Below are 24,940 nucleotides of genomic sequence, written 5' to 3' on the forward strand. Positions count from 1 at the left end.
CACTATGATGCATCCATGGTTTCTGTTACCTAATGATTGTTTTGATATTGAGAGGGTTTTGACAGGGGGTTCACATCACAGCAGCAGAGGCTACTTGAGGTGATTTCCCCACCCTTCTCAGCAAAGCAGTAGAGGTCATACCATCAATTGTAGAGAGAGAGATTGACCTAGATATACAATGTTGCCTATCCAAAGCAGAGTGTTGGGCTATTTGATAACCCCACATGATGTTTGACATCCGAAGGGACCCCGATATACTGAAATGCTAAGCCCAGGGAGCTTGGTGTTAGAGGTATTGACGATGTGCCTAGTGGACCTAGGATGCCTCTAGGCTGGCCTTCACACTGTTTGATGGTGATCTCTTGTTTTGGAGCTTGAATGACGATGGTCGTTCTTGAGATGACAGGGGAGGGCTTGCACATCACCTTGGAGCTCCAATGTTTGAGTTATAGAGTGCCATGCCACTCCTCTTGCTCCTCCTACTGGAGCCAGGATGCCCTCATGCTGGCCTTAACACTGCTTGATGGGCATCTCTTGTTTTGGGAGCCCAGATGATGATGGTTATCTTTAAGATGATAGGGGATGGCTTGCACATCACCTTGGAGCCCCAACGATTGAGTTATAGAGTGCCATGTCACTCCTCTTGCTCCTTTGAAGGTGATATAGGGCACCATGGACATGACGTGTTGGCATAGAGTCACTTTGGAGGCTTGCACATGGTCCTTGAGATGCATCTTGGAGTATAGAGCACTCATTAGCCTATATCACACTTTTGGTGGCTTAGGGAGCTCTTTTGGAGGATGACTTCATGCTTTAGGAGTATTTTCTCCCACACATGTGGGTTTTTATGGCACTTTGTTATGTTTTTAAGTCATGAGGTTAGCTTGTAACCTCTTTCTTGTGGAAAACTTAAAGTAAACTTGTCATTAGCGCTTCATTAGTCTAATTATTGTAAAAATGAGTCGGATAGGCCTCATTTAAACATAGCCTCCCCTCATTTCTATTTCTCTTCATCACACATTGTATTATTTCCCTCTCTGTGAGAGTGCGAGCTAGCCTTTCTTCACTACATTGGGCAAATGTGATATTTATGGGATGCGAATTGCTAAAGGATGCGATTTTTGCTTGGAGACATTGTTTTGGGTTTGGAAGAAGTGCCTTTCTGGAGAACTGTTATAATTTTATTGTCTATTATTGATATTTGGCATGCTATAATGTTTAAAGTAGGGTTTTAATTGTTCCATGACTAAATGCTGAAATTTTGCTTCAATATTGCATGTGAAATTGTCCTTCCTAAGGCTTGTACGGAAACTCTATATGTGCAGACTCTATATTTAATTTCTCCCCTAACAAGAGCAATAGTTGGGCTTTTAGAAGTGGATGCCCTAAGGCCTCCCGCATACTTCAATATTATTCCTTTGAAATTGTGCCATAAAGACTCCCTTAAATCCTTGTAGGACAAGGCACTAGTCTAAGAGTGTTAATCACCATAAAATCTACTCTTTTTCTCTCTCCTAGATGGAATAGGACGGCTGCTAGGGTTTTAGGTCTGATTTATTCATAAAGTGTTGCTTTATTGCATGTGGGTGGCTCATAATTTAGGATTAGCCTCTATTAATCGTCTACAAGCAAAATCTAGCATAGGGCATGGTCTGATATACCCTAAAACGGTTGACATCATCCTTTTGTTTTGCTGTTTATGCATATCTAACAGCCACAAAACAATTTACCCTATTCTAACACTATCCTCTATTTGAAGGCCACCATTCTTGTTGAATATCATTTTAAGTCCTTTTCTAAGGCCGCTATATAACATTGAATGCCATATTATTGAAGATCATGCAAATCCTAACTTATAGCACTCCATCTAGTACTCTAGGCCTAGAGTATTTGAACCTTAGCATAGAAAACCTAGGTCATCTTTGTTCTCCCCAAGTATTTTATCTATCTTTAGACATTCAAAAACTTATCATTCTTGAGCCCTATTATTAGAAGTTAGAACATCATTGGGCGATTTAGGGAAGCCCTCCCTTGTGGTTTAAATCCCACCATAGAGCAGGAGGAGGTTGCTGGGGTGACAGTGGCAACCATTCCTCATTTTTACCATGAGGTCTGACCTCCCTTGTGGTTCAAATCCCACCATAGAGCAGGAGGAGGTTGCTGGGGTGACAGTGGCAACCATTCCTCATTTTTACCATGAGGTCTGACCTCTGGCCCTGTGAGGCTTTGCATCAGGCCTGCTAGATTTTGCAGCAACAATCATCAATAGAAAGACATCTAGTCTAGTTTATCTGAACTATATGTATGGGTTGCTCATTTATGTTTTCTGTTAGCTGTTCTCATACTGTCCAAGTATGGGAAACAAAATATTAACATTGGACAAAACAGGGATGAATAAGTACAAAGTCTTTGTGGCTATCCAAATTATAGTTACGAGGCAAACTGATATTCGTTTTTCCTTCACTGAATTCACATTGGAATATCGGATACGAGTGTCAATAGTTGTCAAAGAGTTAAGATTTCAATAGCCACGAGGCTAGGCAAGTTGAAAGACTTTATGTTTGAATGCAATGCAACTAAATATTTATTTGTCCATGTACTGGGAGAAAGCATTGATACAGTTCGCTATATTAGTTGTATTCTCAGTTCTCTACTTGAGAGATTTTCTTTTGTACTTTTGTCATTTGCATTTCAGTTTAGAGATGAATATCTTCTTGCAATTATATTGCAGCCCTCGCTATTCAGAATGCCTTGCACATAATCTAGAAGGCCTTGGAGGGGCCCGCTACATGTTCCTGACTCACAGGCAAGTTTCCAAACCTAGACTAATATATTGCTTTCTAAAGCTTATACCATTTTTCTTAGTACGTTCATTCTTTTGACAGTACTTTTGGTATAGTGGTGATGTGCCAGACCATGCTAGATGGGCAAAACGTCTCCAATGTGACCGTATTCTGCATATGCGTGAGGTGCGTGGCTTCTTCATTTGTAACTGTTGTCAAGAGTATCTCTTATAACTGTTAAGAATATACTAAGCAACAATGTACCTTTTAACTTTTTACGTTGAAAGTTAACATGAAATATAACGGGGAGTTGCCTGACTTCAACTGGAAATATTAAGGTATAGAATAAGTTATAACCTCTTCATTCTTAAGCATTTCCGTCTTTTAAAATCTTTAATCCATGATTGTATGTGTACCAGATAAAACTTTCTACTGCAGACGTTGAACTGATTCTAGAAGGCCAAGGTCCCTGGAGTATCTTTTCAGACTTTGATCTTATCTTCACACCAGGACATACAGAGGTGAACAGTTCGACTAAAGAATCTGGTTGAGAACTATGTTACTTCAACAGCATTTCTTGTATTGTGCTTGAAATACCAATGTGTGAAAATAAAATATGATTTTTTCTGAATATGTGCCTTTATGTGTAAAGAACAAGTCAATTGTTTGATCCCTAAAAGAGGGACTTATATCCCACTCACTTTACCAACATGGATCCTCTGTGGAAATTTAAATTTGTTCTCTATTCTCAGTCTTATGCTGAGATCCCTGTCTTCAGTATGGATCCAAGCTTTCTATTCTTGGTTCACCTACACACAAAAAACCAGTTCTGAGTGCAAACTACTCTGCAAAACTATTCAGGATTGGTGAGATGGTCTGTTTTCTGGTATAACTTACACACAAGCAACCAGTTGACAATGCCAATAATATCCAGGACTTCGGCAATTTCTCTCTCACTGAGAACCTTGTCTTTGGTGCAACTCCTCTACATGTTGATATCCAATTGAACTAGATCTATCAAGATGATCAAGTCTGAGACACTGTCATGGTTCTGTGTGTATTCACTTCTTATTGTAGTGGCTTGTTTGATGAATTGTATCCCAAAAGTCCAATGCTTTGGGTAAACCACCCAGCCAATGGTGCCAGCTATTGGTCGAGATTGTTGGGCTTAAACACGAACCACCAAACTGCCTATGCACAAGTTTTATAAATCTACTCTCAGTGGAACCAGCTTGCTTTTCAGTGTTTGGATAACCAATGAACTGATCTCAATGAACCTGTAAATGGCATATGATCGCAATGCCTTCACAATGGAATGTTGTGTTTCATTCAATGCCCCCCATCCTTCCAGCTTTCCTGTGCTTATAACCAAGCCAACTTATACTCCAACTCTGGTGTGTCTCATTCAATGCCCCCCATCCTTCCAGCTTTCCTGTGCTTATAACCAAGCCAACTTATACTCCAACTCAAATCGACTACCACTTATTAAAACATACATAAGGCAATCAGTTAAAACCATTTATGAAATGGTTACTCCTTAAACATAGGAGAGAGGGCTGCTACTCTAGAGATAGCCACAAATTAACTATATATAAATGAGTTGGCTTCATGAGGAAATGAAATATGACAAAACCACAATGCTAAATGCAAGGGAATATCTTTCTCTTCTCAAGCTTTCCTATACTTTATCTCAAATCCCTTCACTTAAATACCAATTCAACCACACATATATGAGTTGGCAGTTAAACAAATCATGTATGTGAAATGGTTTATTATTTAAACATATGAGAGATAGTCTTAATTGAAATATAAGAGATGACTGTCCCGGAATGTGAGAGTAAGACAAACATCTTCATTAAAAACCAATTCAACCACACATATGAGTTGGCAGTTAAACAAATCATGTATATGAAATGGTTTATTATTTAGACATATGAGAGAGTCTTAATTGAAATATAAGAGATGACTGTCCCGGAATGTGAGAGTAAGACAAACATCTTCATATTAATGCTTTGCCAAAGAAAACAATTAAATATGGTTTATTATTCAAACATAATGATATGAGAGATAGTCTTAATTGAAATATAAGAGATGACTGTCCCGGAATGTGAGAGTAAGACAAACATCTTCATATCAATGCTTTGCCAAAGAAAACAATTAAATACTGGTGTGATTCCTCCTGACCAATCTATAATGAACTACCTTAGTCCACTGTCCAACAAATTGAAGTTGAAACAACACCCAGCCACCAATCCTACGCACTCAGGGATGAGGAAGATGCCTACCAAGCAACCGTTGTACGGCATGCATATAGGCTCAAAGAACAACCAGAGACGGTGGATGGCCTCACTAGGGATAAATAGATTTGAGGTATATGGCCTCACAAAAGTGCATTCCTTAGCGTGCAAGTGGGTATGGGATACCAACGGTCTCAGGCTTCTAACTTTGCTGTTCTGTGGAAAGAAATTAGGAAACCTGCTAACTAATTGTAACAGTTAATTAATGGCAACCTTATATCTTCAACTTCAAAGAAAAATGAATGGTGGAGAATAGAGAGATGTTGGCATTTATCAATTACCAATGGATAATAAAATTTTGAGTGGAACAATCATAGCTATACATGAGAATTCACCATTAAGCATTAATGACTATAGGCAGCATCTTTCATATAGAGGAAACACTATATAACTCTTACACAGATTTTATTTTCTTCCCACAAAGAGAGAAATATTCAAACCATCCAAGACTCTTCAAACAAGGATAATTTCAATTCACTCAACATACAATGGCCACCATGTTTACGTTGGAAACACAAATGGAAAAACCAGCTTCAAATGGTTGCTCAGTTTCTATTTTGACATATCTGGTTACAATGCAGCTCATGTCTCCTGTGCATCCTCACCTTGTGGCCAGCCCCAAGCTCTTTGTGAGACCAACTACAAAAGGATACAGACAGAGATAGGGGTAATGAGAAGGCCAAATGTCCTTGTCCTTCCTTTCCCTATTCCTTAATTTTCTCTCCTATTTTTATTTTTATTTCTCCACTTAATTCTTTGTTTCTCTTTTATTTTCTTGTTTATGTTTACTTTCTTTATTATTGCATTGTCTTTTCTTGTTTTCTGACTTCATTAATTGTGTTGAGTCTTAATACCATACATCCATATCAGATCATTGTTCTGCAAAATAATCATTATGAGAGCACAGGAGATGTAATATATTTCATTTTTTATTGTTTTCAGGGTTCGGTTTCACTATTTTATAAGCCACTGAAAGCGTTGTTTACTGGGGATCAGCTCACAGTTTCAACTGACAACAACTTGAACCCTTTGGAGGAGTCTAGCGAGTACTCAGGTTTTTATAGAAATAATTAAGCGTTTCAGTGCATGCTAATTAGGGTTCTATGCTTGTATGATATTCTTATTTCATCGTTATTGCTCAAACGAAGAAATAGTACATTTAGAGATACTCAATTTACCTTAATTCTTCTAACAAGGTCATAACCCATTTATTTCAGTCACAAGGCAAGTAGGGAGCATACAACGCCTGTTACAGTTGGATTTCCTCTGGATTTTACCGGGTATGCACTTACTTTCAGCCTCTTTTTGATAAAGTGATGTCATAATCCATCAGTCGTGCTTTTGACCATCTGGATGTTATGTTATAGTAGTTATACAATATAAATTGTCATATAATTTTATGCCCTGGATGGAATATACCATATGCAGGTCATGGTAGGAGAATGAAATTCAAGGATTTCAAAGAAAAAAATGTTGCACTAGAAAAATTTCTTGCAAGTTGCAGTCTCACGGTCCACTCCTGCTAGAGACCTTGTTTGTCAAGCTACTTGGGGTTGCAAGTGAAATTTTACCTTCGATTATGTAACACTGTACAGTTGCAGATTGTCAAGTTTGTAGAGTTTGAGATTGCCTTTTTATGTGAAGTGAAGGTCTGTACATTAGATTGTAATTGCTCTGTATAAGGAAGCTATTTTGGAGAACCTGTAATAACCAGGCCAGCAAAGGAAGCCGTCTGTGGAGATTATATCTCACAAATTAGCATTAGTTACTCATTTGTGTTCTATTGCTTTTGTGACATTGTCACTCGCATCGCAATGTACAAAGTGTAAACATCGGGCTCATGATGCACCCGTGTCATTAATAAAGAATGTATTGGGTAATGGGAAGTTGGGAACTTGGTTTTCTGATTGTTTCCTTCCTAAAAAGGGCACATATGGCCTTCAAAAATACTATTAGTAGCCGCCTCCTTTTACTCACTTCTACCTGTACCATTACAAAGTCCTTTTACTCACTTCTACCTGTACCATTACAAAGTGAAAGACATGATGTTTATATTATATTTCATTACAAAGTGAAAGACATGATGTCTATATTATATTTCTTCATTGTGGAGTTCTTTGCCTGTTGAACTCTGATATCTTATATACCAGCAGCTCCAGGCTTATACTCAAGCATACATGTTTACTATTTTTAACTTTGGCTTCTCCCACAATGTACATGCAAATTTACATTGCATTAACAATGATCATTGTCACTATTTTAGTTTTCTTGATTGCCTACAATGATATGCAATAACTTTTCTTTATAGGAATTTATTGGAATTGGCGACTTACTGGCACCATTTTAGTTTTCTTGATGTGTACAATGACTATACAGTTTTTCTTTGAAGGATTTTGTTTTGGAATTGAAAGAACTTAACTAAATATTGATTTTTATATAATGTTTGATATACAGTTTCTTTTCAAGGATTTTGTTGTTTTTTAATTGGAAGTACTTAACTAAATATTGATTCTTATGTAATGTTTCCATATCTTATTAGTAAATTAACTTTTTAACAAGAGATTGTGCTCATCACATGGAATCTTTCCTAAACGTTATAGAGAATATAGAACCTGTATTTCTATTTTCATTTTATTGATGAGTTTATCAAATAGACAATGACATAACTTGCTCCGGAAGATACCATTAATATCTTTATTAATATCATTAAAGTATATTTACAAATCAAAGAATGCAACCTCAATATATATGATATCTTTATTAATATCATTAAAGTATATTTACAAATCAAAGAATGCAACCTCAACATATATGATATAATAGGACTAAATGTACGTAGAAAATGACCAATGTATTAAATACATTCTTAGGCTTGATATGTTGATAGTTGGGCATATTTAAAATTGGTTGCTATCAAGTTTGAACGGTAAATCAATTTGGAATTTCTAACTATCAATTGAAGATATCATCCCTAAGCTGATATGGAATAAGAAGGGTGAAATTTGCGTATAACCCTTTGTTTCAAAATGGAAAGTACAACCTCAACACAGATGACTTGGTCTATGTAACTAATTTATCATATGCATTCTTAGACTCTCTATAATGGAAACTAGGTATATTTAAAATAGATTTTTCCCTGTGTCTCAAAATGGAAGAGTACAACCTCAACATGGATAGCATGACTCATTGTATGTAGTAACCAACCTATCATATGCATTCTTAACCAACCTATCATATGCATTCTTAGACTCTCTAAAATGGTAACTAGGCACATTTAAAATAGATTTCTATGAATCTTAAATTACAATTCAATTTGGGATTTTAACAACTCCCAATAAAGTTGTATACAAGTGTTTGTAGATACAATTTCAAAAACTTTTTACAAAATTTAATAACATAATTGAAGTGATTTGTAAACAATCTCATAATAAGAAATTCACATTATAAGAAATCTGTGAATCTTAAATTACAATTCAATTTGGGATTTTAACAACTCCCAATAAAGTTGTATACAAGTGTTTGTAGATACAATTTCAATTTTTTTTTACAAAATTTAATAACATAATTGAAGTGATTTGTAAACAATCTCATAATAAGAAATTCACATTATAAGAAAGAAGACGACGGGAAGACACTTACTATAGTAAACATTGTACATGTATTGATCCATTGCATAAAGGTTATGTACCACCCAACCATATGTATGAATTGAAGATCCTATGCCCAAGCTAAGCTATGGAACAAGAAGGAAAATTATACATGTATTGATCCATTGCATAAAGGTTATGTATCACCCAACCATATGTATGAATTGAAGATACCATTCCCAAGCTAAGCTATGGAACAAGGAGGATATACAAGAAGGATGATATTTGCTTATAAGTCATTGTCTCAACTTAAGTGTAGTGTTCCAAATTTCAACCAAAACCAAACATCCAGTATGGATCTTTAGACATCTCTATAATCACTTATTTTTTTATTTAGTTATTTTCCTTTGAACAACTCTTAACTAAAGCTCAAGAAATTGATTTTTCTAATACATGCTAAAAAATCATTCATTCACAAATATTGTAATTCGCACAAGAAGGTTCCCCACATTATTATTTGTAGATAGACTAATAGATAGAGGTGCAACCATGAAAATTTAATCCGGATTAGATCATTATATTGTTTGTTGTTCATCTCAATGCTTTTAGAGTGGAAAAAATGGATGAATTTGCTCACATGACCATTTTTACCACTGGGGCCCAGTGTGGCAAATTGGTGTCTGAAATCACTCGGGAGCATTTTGAGGCATCAAATATCATTTTTTGGAGGGTAAAACTTGCCGCTTTAGTGTAAAACCTTTTCATCTTATTTTAAAACACAAAGACCTTTCCAATGGCACAAAAATCACCAAAATAGGAGTCCATATACAAAAAGTATGTCACTCAGAAGTTGACCTTCCTAATTTTTTCAACCATAATTCAAGAGAATGCCACATTAACCCTCATTACTCGTGGAAAAGAGGCTAACCACATGATTATGATGACAAATACTACAGAAGAGTCCATGTTGTAACTCTAGTTAAGAGTTGAATGAGTCAAACCTAACCACTAGTAGGCGAGTGGGTTGTGTTATAAGTGGGACATTAAAAGGAAAAGGGGTTCCATTTCTTTTGGAGTGCAATTTGTTCCATAGACGAGCAGAGTAGTCAAAAAGGATAAGGAGAGACTACATAGAGAGGATTTGTGCATTGTAGTAGCCCACAGGCCATATGACTTACCTCTTTGTATTCACAAACATTTTCTATTCAAAGAAAGATAGCAAATCTATCTCATCTTCCAGTTGGGTTTTTTCTCGAAAGGTTTTTTTAGGGTATATCTTGTGTCATGTATGATTTGTGAGTTTTTATTCTGTTGTTCTCTATTTCAACATAATCACAATTTTTATACATAAATAATAAACAATAATTTACAGATCCGAAAATCTAAAGATAAAATAAACCCTCATAGTGTAGATTTTGGATTTTTATGTATAATTTTATCATATTTGTTGTGACAAATTGTCCAGTGGAATATCCATGGATCATATTGGTATCCAAGTAGGTTTCTTTGGGTTCATTGTGGATATTTGAAAGGGATCTAGATCAGCTACGACAAAAGTCACTAGTTTTTTTGTACATGATAGGTTTTTGCAGTTGGAAGAACAAGTTGCAGATACAAATTGTAAGGTGAATCTCCTCATGGCGGCGTTGACCAATGAAATCAAAATATTTGGAAAAGATGGTGGTGCTAACATAGAGGTTCAATATTTAGAAATAGAGGAGCTGAAGAAAGAACTCGAAAAAGATCAACCCAGTTCAAGTGTCATGAACCATTCACATTCTTTGTTCAAAATGGAAGCGAAGATCAATATCAAGCCATATCAAAGTGAGATCGATGCTCTGAAGCTAAATCACTGGTTTCATCAATTAGAATATTATTTCATGTTTATCATATAGAGGAAGAATAAAAAATTTCATTTGCACAACTGAAATTAGAGGGGCATGCTTTGACACGGTGGGAAAGACACACGAAGACCTTGAGGTTGGAGGGAGATCATCTAGTGACCAAGTGGGAGGACTTAAAATCCTCATAAAGTCACAATTTTACTCTATTGGGCATGTAGAGGACCAATGGATCTGATGGCACTACTTTAGACAAAAGCAGGGGTTGAATGTATAAGAGTACACCATTGAATTTAAAAAGATGGTCATCATGGGTATCTCCCCAAAGAACCCAGATGTACTCCTCAAGTATCTGGAGGGTATACACAACTATCTATGGAAGCAAGTGATGTTTTTTAACACCATATTGGTGGTGAGGCTTGTGTACAGGCACAATACCTAGAGAACATATGCTAGAAGAAAGGGAAATCAAATGGATTGAAGTAGAAGGAGCACCATGATGCTTCTAAGGAGGGGAAAAAGAAGTAGAAAGGGGGAAATATAAAAGGACGACAACCAAAACACATTAGTGCAAAGATCTGGGCAACCACTGGAATCACTGTAACATTGATGGTCATACAAAGGAAAAGTTTTAGAAGTTGCACCCAGAGCTTAATCTGAAGAACAAAAAGAAAGACAATAAGAAGAATAACCCCATGACCATTTATTCGAGAAAACCAGGTTGAAAGCATCTCGGATGTGGATGAGAAGATCATCTATACATCAATGTATAAGGAGGTGAATCGAGTAGCCTTTAGCAATAGGGAGAGAACAAAAATACCAAACTTTGCCCTATAAAGATACAGGTTAAAAAGGCCAAGATTGATGTTATGTTCGAATTTGGATAATAGGAGAATCTCATTGCAACAAAGTTGGTCAAAAAATTGGAATTGGAAATTCACGACCATCCAAGCCCATATCCATTGGGTCAAGTAAATTAGGATTCGGAGATAAAGGTAATAAAACAATGCAAAATTAGATTTGTTATAAGTGTTGGTTTTACTGATGAAGTAGAACTAGATGTAGTTCCCCTTGGTGTATGTGGAGTAGTGTTTGGAAGTCCCTACATGTACATGCGAGATGAAATCTTCATGTGGAGAGCCAACTCGTATCGGGTTGTTAAAGATGGAAAATCGTTCATCATCAACGTGCACAAAGAAAAGTAAAAAAATTCAGTGGTAAGTGCCAACCAAGCCAAAAAATTGATTGGTTCTAGCAAGAAGTATGTTTTACAATTTTTAAGAGAAAATCACTATGTAGAGTCACAGAGAGTAAAGACTTCCCTAGAGGGTTGTACTAAGAAATAGAAACAACAATTGGAAAAGTTGCTACATGCATACATAGATGTGTTCCGAGAACCTAAAGGGCTATGATCGAGAGGGAAGTGGAGCACGAGATCGAACTATTTCCAGACTCCCCATTTCTAAACATTGAGTTGTATAGACACACTGTTATAGAAGCAAGTTGAAGAAATAGTTGCAACTACTACTAGAATAGGGTGTCGTTTGATCGAATACATCACTATGTGGGTCACTGATCATCATTGTGCCAAAGAAGGATGAGATTTGGAGAATGTGTATAGATTACAAGGCATTGAACAAAATTACACTCAAGAACATGTACCCCCTGCCTAAAATAGATATTTTTTTGGATTAGTTGCAGCAAGCGAAATACTTCACCAAGCTGGACTTAAAGTTTAGATATCACCAAGTTTGAGTCAGAGAAGAAGATATGTGGAAAACCACCTTCAAATCCAAGCAAGGTTTGTATGAGTGGTCCTTCATGTCATTTGACCTATGCAATGCACCAACTATGTTTATGAGGTTAATGATTGATATATTGTGCCCTTTTATAGATTAATTTGTTATTGTCTATTTGGATGATATACTGGTATACAATGCTACCTGGGAGGAGCACATCTCACATTTGACGCAGGTGCCAGAGACATTAAAGAAGCACTAGCTACAAGAAAATCTCAAGAAGTGTGAGTTTACAAAGCAATGTTTGGTGTACTCGGGGGTATGTGATAGGTGGAGGAGAGTTGAAGATAAATTCTATCAAGATGGAGGTCATTATGAAATGGTTAGTGCCTACTAGAGTTTTTAAGGTTAGGAGTTTCATTGGGTTGGTATAATACCTAAGAAAATTTATAGCCTCATTTTTAGTAGTGCCAACAGCATTCCATGCCATATCAACAAGTGACAAGAGTTTCCAGTGGGGAAGGGGTTAGTAGAAGGCCTTTGAGGAGCTAAAGAAGAAGATTAGTCAAGCACTGTTTATGGAATTATTGAACTTGCAGCAACCCTTCAAGGTGGAGACAAATGCAAGTGGGTATGCTATGGGAACGACCTTGATGTATGGAGGAAGCCTTGGATGCTATAATTTTGAAATATTTCATTGGGTAGTTCTTAACTACCCTACCTACAACACGTAGTTTTATGCTCTGGTGCAAGTTGTGAAGAAGTGGAAACACTATTTGATGGGAAAGGAGACAGTAATCCACATAGAACACGAGCCTCGCAAGCTTGGAATAAGCTATAATAAGCTAGACATTACAAATAGATGGGGTTTCTACAGTAGTTTCATTTAGTGATCAAGTATAAGAAGGAAAATACAAACAAGTTGGATGACACACTTTTAAGGCCACCCACATCAAAGATCACAACTTTGGGAACTTTGTTGCAAATGGATCCATTCACCCATGATGCATATACACAGACATGTTTAGAGGATGAGGATTTCAAGGAGGTGTTTCATTAGTTGTAGAGCCATAGTCATGTGTATGATGGTGACAACACAGTTGAATACCTTCTCCAAGTTAGTTTACTCTACAATTTGGATAAGTTATGTATTCCTAAAGGTGAGCGATTGTAGTCCATTAGAGAGGATCACACCTCCAAGGTTGTAGGGTACTTTGGTGTGGGGAAGACTCTGACCAACTTGTAGAGGTATGTGTATTGACCAAAGATACAAGAATAGGTAGCTAGGTTCATAAGAGGATGCATGCTTTGTTGTACCAACAAACCTAAGTAACAACAAACAAGTTCTATATCATCCTTATGTGTATCCATTCATTTTTGGGAAAGTATTTCCACGGACTTTGTTGGATGTTTACCAACAACTAGGAAGGGACAAGACTACTTCTTTATGGCATTTGATAGGTTCAACAAGATGTGTGTTCCTATGTCTTGTAAAAAGAGCATCAATGGGAAAGAAGAAAAAATATTTTTCTTTGGATAGGTCTGGGTGCACTTTTGGATACTGAGTAGCATCGTTTTAGATAGGGACATGAGATTTCTCAGTGTATTTTAGACTACATTGTGGGAGAATATGGACACAAAGTTGAAGAGGTCTACAAAATTTCATCCTCAAAAAAATGGGAAGACAAAAGTATTCAATAGTACTTTGGTGCAAATTTTTAGGGGTAACAATCAAAAGCATCTAATTACTTGAGATGAAAATATGGTAGATGTAATAGAGCAGTCCACACTTCTATTGATCAGTCCCCATTTAAAACTTGTTTTGGATATTTTCCACCTTCACCTTTGCATATTGCATATGGGCAACAAGGAGGAGTAAGGGAGGATCTTATTGTGGATGCTTTAAGGGAAGAATTTTTTTTTGAGAAGATCAGTAAGATCCATATATAGGTATAGGATACACTGCATAATTAATAGGAAAAATATAAGGCCATGCATGATCAACACATAACAAAGAAGTTCAAGGTGGGAGACAGAATATGGATACATTTGAACAAGGAGAGTATATAGGGTCCTAACGTCAAGGCTCTATGGAATGGTCCCTTTCAGACACTGGAAAAAATGGGAGATAACGCCTATAGACTAAGTCTACCCCCCATACATGCACATGTGACTCAATTTTGAATATAGAGAATTTGAAACTCTATGAGCCTTCCATGCTAGTTCAAGAAGAGGGAAAGTCCTACCTTTTGCAGAGGATTTGGCCCTAGATGCTCACGCATAGTTGACGAAAGATACAATTTTGCAGAAGGGGTCCATAAATATGAGATAGGGGCAGCATGAACTTTGGCATTATGGATTTAAATGAAAACATCTAGGCAAGTCTAATTGGTACACTTGAGAGAAGGAGGAGGAAAATTGTCCTCACCTCATTCAATAGAATATTTTGAGGACCAAAAACTTCCTGAAATGGGGAGGTGTGATATGGATTGGATCATTATATTTATTTTCATCCATATCGATGCTTTCAGAGTGGAAGAAGTGGAGGAATTTTCTCATATGACCATTTTTACTAGCGGGACCTAGTTTGGAAAATTGGGCTCTGAAACCTTCTGAGAGCATTTTGAGGCATCAAGTAACATTTTTTTGCGGTAAAATTTTCCTCTTTAATATAACACCTTTCTTTCCCATTATACACATAGATACCTTTCCAACGACACAAGAATTGCCTCAATCATATTCCATATGTAAAAGTTATGTCACTCAAAAGTTTACCTTCATGTTTCATCCACCATAATTTGAGAGGGTTCCACGTCAACACCCATTAATCATGGAAAAGGAGCTTGCGGCGTGATCATGATGGACGAGACTCTAGAAGATTCCATATTGTAACACTAGTTAATAGTTGAAGGAGTAAAACCTAACCACTAGTAGGCTATTGGGCTATGTCATAACCTAGCCAGTATAAGGAAAAGGGTTTCCATTCCTTTTGGAGGGCATGTTCCATAAAGAAGTAGAGTAGCTAAGAGGGTATTGTCGCTACTACAACACCCTCCAAATTTTGGTCTACATTCAAACTTTGGAGCCTCATTTAACCATGTGAGATGTCATTTCCAATAATAAAAGACATTACATGCTTTTTCTCTAAGTTTCCAAGTCCCTTTGTGAAGAAAATCCAAGTGTCGTCTTTCAGTGAGGGAAGTGTCACACATTGTGAAAGAGAGTTATAACACATCTTTAAAAAGAAACTTTGGTACTAATGGGTCCTATCTATCATAGATACATGCATTGGACTCATTATCAAAGTTATGTGCACTATTTTTTTTATGTCGTCACTTGTGTCACAAAGTGTCGTACTTGGAGGTAAGTGTTGTTTTGTTGTTATTCCAATGGGTACGTGTTGATTTTGGGTGTTTAAGTGTTTAATTGTTCTTTGGTTGATCATTTATGAGTGTGTGATCATTTTCGAGTCATGTTCTCATTTCATCTATGCCTCACTGATCCCACACTTAGTCAATTACCGAAGTGACCCTTACTCGACCAACCACCTTTTAGCATGCCTCCCTGAACTGTGCACTGCGCAGTCTCGGGCCTTAGTTAGCATCCCTTGCCTCTTGGAACTGCACGCTACGTAGTCACTACCTCCAAGGATTGCACATTGCACAATCACAGTGCCTAGTTTCTTCCTCCCCCTTGAAGTTGCACAATCTTCTCCCTTAGCCAGCCTTCCACTACACACTACGTAGTCTTACTCAGCAGTGAGACCTCACTATCTCCCTGAACTACGCAACTGTGAAAACTTATGGCTCAGTCTTTCTTGAACTGCGCACTTCGAAATCACATTGAGCAGGCCTGCCCTTCTGTGTCATTGTCTCCCTTAACTATGCTGTTATGTCTCCCAGACTCTCAACTACCATATACTGCGCAGTCGCAATGACCAAACCTCCATCACTAACTTTTGGAACTGTACACTGTGCAATCCTTGAGCTTCCTCCTCATTCCTGCCCTCAATTCTCGATCCAATCAGTGAATTGCATGAAGAAGTTAGGCTAGGATATTTCCGGACTGATGTCGCCTTGTCATGAGTGAATTGTATCTACAGGTACTGTATCTTGACATGAGAGGATGATGCTAAAGAAGGATGCCAAGGAGATCATGCGAGAAGACACTTGTGAAGCTGGAAAGACAAAAGAACATCAAGCAGGAAGATGAAGGGACACTAGATTATGACAAATGATTGAACATCAAGATCACAAGGAAGACTCCATAACATTCAAGCTCTTGGAGGATGAATATGAGACACATGTGAAACTTATTATGAAGATACAAAGATAAAAACAAGAAGAGAAGCCCGACGTAAGCATTCCATAATGAAGTCCATGTCATTAGTGCCAAGTCATGGCTTGTCCAAGTGTCACATCAAGAGTCATATGTGTCATTATATTTGCCACATCATTGTGGATGTAATTATGTAATCTTCAAAAATAAGAAATGTAAAGAGTATGGAAGTACAAAGGTCTCATAGGAGTTTGAAAAGTCACATGGAATCTCAAAAGTCATGATGGGTACTCAGGAGTCACAAGGGAGGTGGAAAGTCACCTCATTTGTTATATATACACCTTTATAGTTCAAGCCAAGGAATTTTCACCTTGGCTTCTCAAGATAGACATAGGAGAGAAGATTAGGATTTTAAGGAGCAAGTAGTTTCTTAACGTTCGACTATTGGAACACGTGTTGTATCATTCTAATGGTGCATCTTGTAACTTTCACTCAATAATTTGAAGCTCTTGGAGCAGACACACTTTTCATGCATATGTCGTGAATGATTGTGAGATTGTTCTTTCATTGTTTGTAGTATATGTTTGAGTAAAAACATACTAATGAAAATGAACTATTTCGTTGGCTTTAGTATGCATCATTGAATCATGTGTCTTATGTTTTCATGATCATTATTTCTTTGTGAACTATTTCGGAAGATTACTAATAATTTTTTTAGATTATGCGTGTCTTTCTTAGGATGGTACTTATAGTTTTATCTTAAAGACTCACTTTCTTTTCCGTTTCGTGAAGGAACCACTATATACTTTACAAATGAATACATCACAAGGCTAGCTTACTTACTTATCTTGAAAGTACATGCATTTCTCTTGTGTCATTTATTGTAGCCAAGGAAAATATTTAAGATAATAGCAACCGACCATACTTTCTGGTGGGGGCTCCTACTCCAAATGGTGTGAGGTCTAATTGGGACTTCATATTGTAGAGACCCCCTAACTATTGGTGGCATTCAACACCATCAATAGTTCTGCTGCTAGAAACCCTTTTATGGTTGATAATTCAAAACATTCACATAAAGAACCTTCTGTGCAAGGCAACAATAATTTTAGTTCATCTCTAACTCATATATCCAACAAAGGAGAGTCCTCTCATCAAGGTCCATAGCTTGCATGCGAAGTCACTTAGGATCAACTTCCAACACTTCGGCCTATTACTCGGTAGTTTGCTAGTGCTATTGGATTGCTTTTTGTCTCATCTTTTCTTCCTCATAAGCAAACAAAGAAAGAGACAACCCATTGCAATGTGTTGGTTTCGTCAATGGAAGAGTTGGCTAATGCAACCCTTGATTATTTATTTGATTTTTTTGAAGGAATACATTAGCAAGGGGCCTTCCACCATATATTGGGGAAAACATGGAGGGGGGCGGGGAAAATTTTCACTTTTTTGACGAGGAGTAGCTGAGGGAAGAAGAAGAACCTGATAATCACGATAATTTGAATGGTGAAGGAGAAGATTCTTCTGAATCAGAAAGTGAGGAGGAGAACGAATACATGGGTGATGACCAATTTTATTGGATGGCCCAAGGGCTTCTCTCTCTTTCGGGCAATATTCATCGCTTACCAAAGCACTCAGAAAAGTTTCTTACAAAGAATGATCCTGATAAGAAATTGAAGGCCAAAGATTACATTGATGACTTCTACTTGCATCTATGAATGTTAGAAGTGCATTTTGATTATGTTGCTTGCAAATTATTTCCATACAATCTAGAAGGTAGAACATCAATTTGGTACCACATCCTTCCACCCAATTCAATCCACAATTGTAGGGAGTTTAAACGATTGTTCTTAGAAAAGTTTGTTGATGATAAAACTCCAACCATGTTACTAAAAGAACTCAGAAATATTAAAATGGGGGAGAAAGAAAAATTTAAAGATTTTAATTAAAGATTCATACGTATTTTGAATAAATTTCCACCGATGTTCAACCACATGATGCTATTACTACAAATTATTACAATGCTGCCTTGCCTACTAACATTTCTATTTTTGTCAAGTACGCTACAAAAATTACTTTGGCTATTAGCTTTGCAGAACTAATTGCCATTGAGAAGGAATTAAGGTCTATTGGGGTTATTGTTGATTAGGATGATCCAAAATATTCAAAAGGCACTTCTAAAAAGTCCCAAGCCTCTTCCACCAAATCTGAAGAGAAAGATCCTTTTGACTTGGAAAAATTGACTAAATCCTTGAAGTTGTTAACCAACGAAGTATCAGAACTCAAGAGGAATTTAAGTGAGGCTTATAATAATAGTAGCAAGTATTTTAAGCTGTTTCTTAAGAAGAATTTCAATCAATCGATTAAGTCTACACAAATCTCCAATGTTGTGTTCAATGTGGAAAACATGGGCATGGATAACTACTATACCTTTCATCAAGAGGCTCATTCAGAGAAAACATGCCCTCAATGGAAATACAACACCAATGTTGTGGTTGTAAATATTATAGAAAGTTTGAGAGAAAAACTCAAATGCGGATGATTTAATCTTCACTTTTGATCTCATATTCAACAAAGATTGACAAGGTGCTAGTGATCCCCCAGTGGGTGATGCTCCTCCTCAACAACCTGCTAAGGAATATAACTTGAGGAGAAAAGGACTGGTACCTAAGCAATATGTGAGGAAACAATTGTTAAGAAGATCTTACATCCTACTGATCTTGCTCAAGGTACTCATAACAAATTTGGGAGTACACAATCACAGAAGAATGCTTCTGGAAATAATAAGAATGATTCCATCACCCCTGAGGTATAAAACAAATTCACATCACCTACCACTTCAGCACACCCTGCTCAAGATGAAGATATTGATTACAACATTATCGGATATATGAATAAGGCTCATGCAAATATTTCCATTTATGAACTAGCTAAGATAACATGGCAACACAAATTGATCATCCAAGCATTTACATCCCAACCTCCATTAGGGAAATCGATTTCTACTTCTCAAGCCTTGTCCGATAAGAATGCAACCATTCTTGAATCGATTGTTATTGTAGGTAACGTAAATGTTAGGTCCACTTGCCCACATTTTCTTTTAACTTTTGAAATATTTAACTATAATGTCCATAATTTCTTGGTTGATTATGGTGCATCTACGAAAGTCATGTCTATATCTGTTCCAAACAAAATAAATTCTAAATGGGAGAAGATTGATGCCAGAATCATTCAGTTAGGTATATGTTTAGTGCAGGTAGTTGGGGAACTTAACAATCATTAGACCATAGAGTTCATCAATGTATTGATATTGTCATCGGGGACATTTTGAAAGCTTATGGGTTTTTCTTGAGTAGAGACTGGTATAACAAGTCGCGAGGTTACTTTGCTATAGATTAGTCACATTTATGGCTTCCATATAAGGGAAAGAAAAATCAAATCTGAGTCAAGACTAAACCTTTCATGAAACATACCATCACGATGCTTGAAGCCCCTAATGAGCCTATCAATCAGAAGATATTTGGAAATTGTTTTCTAGAGATTGATCACAAATGTTATCTTGTGCAACCATCACCTGTACCACCAAACACACAGTTGGAACTCCTTCCTTGAAATCCAATTGGGGCAAATTATTTTTATATTATAGATGTAAATAATACTAGTGTAGGAAATAACCCTATTGCTGCTAACATTTGAACTTTATATTTTGATGGTTCGAAGGCACAAGAGGGTTATGGAGCTTGTTGTATATTGGTAGACCCGTGAAAGAACAAAAAATTGATCTCATGCCACTTGGAATTCTAGTGCACCAACAATGTCGGTTGCCTTGTAAAAGTGGTAAATTGGCCTTTCACTTTCACTTTCACTATATCTTTTCTGCCCTTTCTTCTGTTCCACAAGCCCTTCATCCCTTTCCGAGCCCTTCTACTTGCTACTCTACCCCAATAGTGCACCGTGCAGGCGTACGTTCACGTCGAAGTAGATTTGATAGCGACCGTTATGGTGGAAAGAGTTTCCGAATATGAAGTACTCGTTTTGGGTTTAAAGAATGTCATTGACCTCAAAGAGAAAGTGATTAAGGTAATAGGTGACTCAGAAATTGTTACACGCCAGGTGTGAAATACAATTCATTATGTGTCACCTAATCTTAGAAATTACTAATAAGAGGTATGGTGTCTCATTTCACATTTCCAAGCTTTTAATATTAATTATATTCCTCAAGTTCATAATGCAGTCACAGATACATTAGTTAATGTTGCTGCTAGGTTATCATTTTGAGATATGGACTTTCAATTGAGATTATTTATAAGCCATATGTGTCTGATAATGTTACTAATTTTTTTGTTTTCAATGATGACCAATAGATACTGGACTTCATGGAAAATGTTGATGTATTTAAGGATGCGACAATTGATGAAGATGAGCATGAGAAGGCCCTATAGTAATCGGCTCAGGAAAACAAAAGAAACCACATGCCCAAGGGTGTGGTATCTTTAGAGAAGTTGTATGGCCTGCATAATCATTTTAAGGGACCAAATAATGAAAAGACTCATAGTTCAACATTGTCTCACGAATGAGTAAATCCAGGTACCAAAGAAGATCTAAAGCATGTGAATCTCGGTACATGTTGCACACCTCAAAAGCAACAAGATTTTATTCATATTTTCAAACTGTATCGAAATGTATTCGCGTGAACGTACCATGATTTGAAAACTTATGATACACGAATTATCCAACATGTAATACCTATCAAAGAAAGGGTAAATTTCTTTTAGTAGAAGTTAAGAAAAGTTCATATATGCTTGAAAGCCTCATTAAAAAATAATTAAGAAATCTACTAGATGCTCGGATCATATTCAAAGTTCATCATTCCACTGGGGTCTCTAATTTGGTTCCTGTAAGAAATAAGTCTAGAGAGATACACCTATGTGTTTATTTCCGAAATTTGAATCGAGCTTCGGACAAGGAAATTATCTAGTGCCATCTATGGAGCAGATATTTCAAACAATATATGGGTCGGAGATGTTCTCGTTGCTAGATGGATTTTTCAAATACAACCAGGTTCTAGTAGCAGAACCCGATAGACATAAAACTACATTAAGGACAAAGTGGGGTACATTCGCTTTTAAGCGGACGCCTCTTGGACTTATCAATGCAGGTGCTACATTTCAGTGGGTTATGTACATTTTATTCTTAAGCTTAATCATACAAAGTGTAGTGGTGTACTTGGATGACATTACAATATTTCAAAGGAAAGATCAAATCACTTTCGTCTTTTCAGACAAAATTTTCGAGTGATGTCAAAAATATGGTATATCTTTAAATCTAAAGAAGAGCATATTCAAAGTGTTCGAGGTTAATATCTTGGACCACATCATAGCCAAGAGTGGAATTAAAGTGGACCCAGAATGAGTCAATACTATTGCTCAAATTCCCTTTCCCATGAACAAGAAAACAGTGTAGTCCTTTTTGGGGAAAATCAACTTCCTTCAAAAGTTCATCTCAGATTATGCACATATTGTTAAGCCATTAAAAGAGATAGATCAAGAAGGATGAAATCTACAAATGGGATACAAGGGAGAAATATGCTTTCACCCAAATCAAACAAGCAATTGTTGAATCCCCAACGTTGTATAGTCCATATTTTGGCAAAGATTTCCTGCTATATACTTTTGCTTCTGACACTTCTCTTGTAGTTGTTCTCACTCAAAAGGACAATCAAGGAAATGAGAAGAATATATCATTCATGAGTTTTGGCTTGCAAGGATATGCATTAAACTATCCCTACATTGATAAGCAAGCCTATGCAGTATAAAAGGCAATGAAGAACTCCAGGCCTTACCTCCTAAATAGTCATGTTATTGTATTTGTTCCTCACCTAGTGGTCATATCACTTTTTGTACAACAAGAGTCGGGTGAGAGGAGGGTGAACTGGATGACAAGCCTTAAAGAGTATGATCTTGAATTCAATTCAATTCATAAAATAAAAGGCCATGGGCTCTGACAACTTGCAGAAGAAGAACATAATGTACCATAAGAGGAATCTTCTGGATGGGAACAAGAAATTGAGATGTACAATATCGAACAAGCTACCCCCACAAATGCATCCACGTCTTGGTACACGAATGTGCAGCAATATCTAGAGCACGGTACCTTTCCCTTGCATTTATTAGATAAACAAAAGCATTAGGGGAATTTTTAGGTCTAAAATGGGCCTCCTAAGAAAAATGTACAACCAAAATAAACTTTATAAAAACTAATAGGATTCAAGATGATGATGTCAACCATAGGGGATGATTCACCATTTTTGGAATAAAAAAGTAAAAAAATAATAAAATAATAAAACGACTTTTTCAACTTGTATTTTCAACTTATCTACCTAAGTTTTTACTCAAATTTCGAGTGGGAGTATGCTATAGGATAAAATGCATGATGTATGGAGAATGGAGATACCCTCAAAGGTCTTCCCTGGACCTTTGGAAAAATGTAAGATTATCTGCAATCATCACAAAGTTACATGCATGTTCATAAACAATAACTAACTATCAAAGTAGGACAAATAGATTACCTCAAGCGTCAGTGTAGATTTGCTAGAGAGCACAATGCAGCTAGGTGGAAGTCCCCTGAGCCGTCTCCCGATCAAGCCCTGCACATAGAAGAGACAAGCATAATCACAACATACAACTTCGATAACTAATACATGAACACATAAAAGAACATCTATTTACACATAAATAAGCTATTCATGCTAAAAGGTATTGGAAAAACAAGCTAATGAATGATAGTACCAACACCACGGAGTAGACAGTACAACTACAGTTCTATATTAATGTTGGAAGAGTGATTACAACCATCTGTTGCATCAGCCTTCCCTTACCCCTATAGCTTCTCTCTCTCTCCCCCTTCTTACCAACTTCTTCTGATTTGAGACAATGCTCAACAATCAAGTATGCTATCCTTTCAAATGATCTGACCTCTATCACCATAGCCCTAGCTTTGCTTATGTAGCAATTGAGTTAGGGTTGCCAATTTTCTCCATGATTTCCTTAGGGTAAAAGAAATGAATTTGCCATGCTTTTCAGCTCTTTCCCATTTGCCTCCTTCATTAGGATTAGAAATCCCCCAAATAGGTCAAACTTGAGATGTTTCCTTGCTTTTCTTGAGTAGATTTAGGAGAAAATATCTAGATATTTATGAGTCAATTCGCTCCTTTGACCCTTAGAACTTCATTAGGATCCACTAACGTTGTTCCCGAACTAGCAACTAGAGTTAGTAGGGTCACTAACGCACCCTTAGGCTTACAGAGAAGCTTTATAAAGCAGGTTGTCAGTGCATAGCCAGCGTTAGTGTGGAAACAAGGCATGTGATCTTGGTCTTTGCTTCAGCTATCATGTCTTTCCCCTATGAGCTGATGAGGGGGTCAATTTGATGTATAACAGATGCCCCCTAAAGTGTGAGATCAGAGGCTGTGACGATTGCCGAAATAATTTACTTCACTGTAATTTTCCTTCTTCGACAAAAAGAGAGAGAGCATTGGAGCTGTGGGTGGTACGGGAAACCTGATACAACACACACACACACACACATATATATATATATATATATATATATATATATATATAAATACTAAAATCATGTACTGAGTGAGGCATTCCCATGCTCAGTAGCTATGTCAGAGTGATTTTCTTATAAAAGAGATATGACGATGTTGGCCGCCGATAAGCACAATGTGGATCTGGTGTCATAATAGGATCATTTTGATGAGTTGTCTCCAAAAAACAATATGCACAACTTGGGAGAGGAAGCAAGGCTGAGTGATGCAAGCCTCTACCGAAGGTCTTGATTTCTGCTTCACCGAACAACATAGATCGATACATGTGAATATATGCCTTGATGTCGAACATGCGTGAAATCATCTGATTACCAGTCAATAATGGAGACTGTTAACAGATGCGAGGAAGGCCACAAATAATGGTGATGGTCTCCAAGATGCACAGTACAATCTAACGAGTGTGAAAGATGTTTTTGTCATCGAACACCCGTAGAATCTCTTAACCAGGAGCCAGTAATGAGAACCCCTGATCAAACAAAAGGTGACTGGCCACTAATGTCTGCGAGTACCAAGGCATTGAATGTGTTTCTGAGTTGTCTTCCTAGATATAGTGTTGAAGTCGATAGGAAGATACCTGTCGAAAGGTAGGCAATAATGTGTCCTACATCAATCGACATGAAACGGGACAAGAATGATTTGTTTTTTGAGGAATCTTTGAGCATTGGGTCTAAACAACAAAGGGCATGATGAAAGGATATGCTTGATGGGTTGATGGAGGAAACAAAAGGTTAACCCTTGAACAATAGAAGGCATGACAATGGTTTTAACCATGCAACACTAGACTCATGAACACCAAAGAGTGTTAGGAT

The 24,940-nt window shown here is 36.9% G+C and overlaps 1 protein-coding gene across 2 annotated transcripts in view; it reads left to right on the top strand.

The window, feature by feature from the left end:
- LOC149233285 (uncharacterized) overlaps nt 1-7,060 on the top strand; it is a 64,217-nt gene extending 57,157 nt beyond the window's left edge. The window contains exons 6-11 of one of the 2 annotated variants that reach the window (XM_089379721.1): nt 2,696-2,806; nt 2,900-2,969; nt 3,203-3,304; nt 6,023-6,134; nt 6,298-6,360; nt 6,509-7,060. In XM_089379721.1, coding sequence (XP_089235847.1) covers nt 2,696-2,806; nt 2,900-2,969; nt 3,203-3,304; nt 6,023-6,134; nt 6,298-6,360; nt 6,509-6,606 — 556 coding nt within the window. In that variant the 3' untranslated portion in view covers nt 6,607-7,060. The remainder of the gene's footprint in view (nt 1-2,695; nt 2,807-2,899; nt 2,970-3,202; nt 3,305-6,022; nt 6,135-6,297; nt 6,361-6,508) is intronic. The other variant, XM_089379722.1, reaches the window with a different exon arrangement.
- The last annotated feature ends 17,880 nt before the right edge of the window (nt 7,061-24,940 follow it).

The sequence above is a fragment of the Pinus tabuliformis genome, chromosome J, assembly GCF_031772625.1.
Source record: "Pinus tabuliformis cultivar Carrire ecotype Pingquan chromosome J, CPIR1, whole genome shotgun sequence".
Classification (NCBI taxonomy): Eukaryota; Viridiplantae; Streptophyta; class Pinopsida; order Pinales; family Pinaceae; genus Pinus; species Pinus tabuliformis.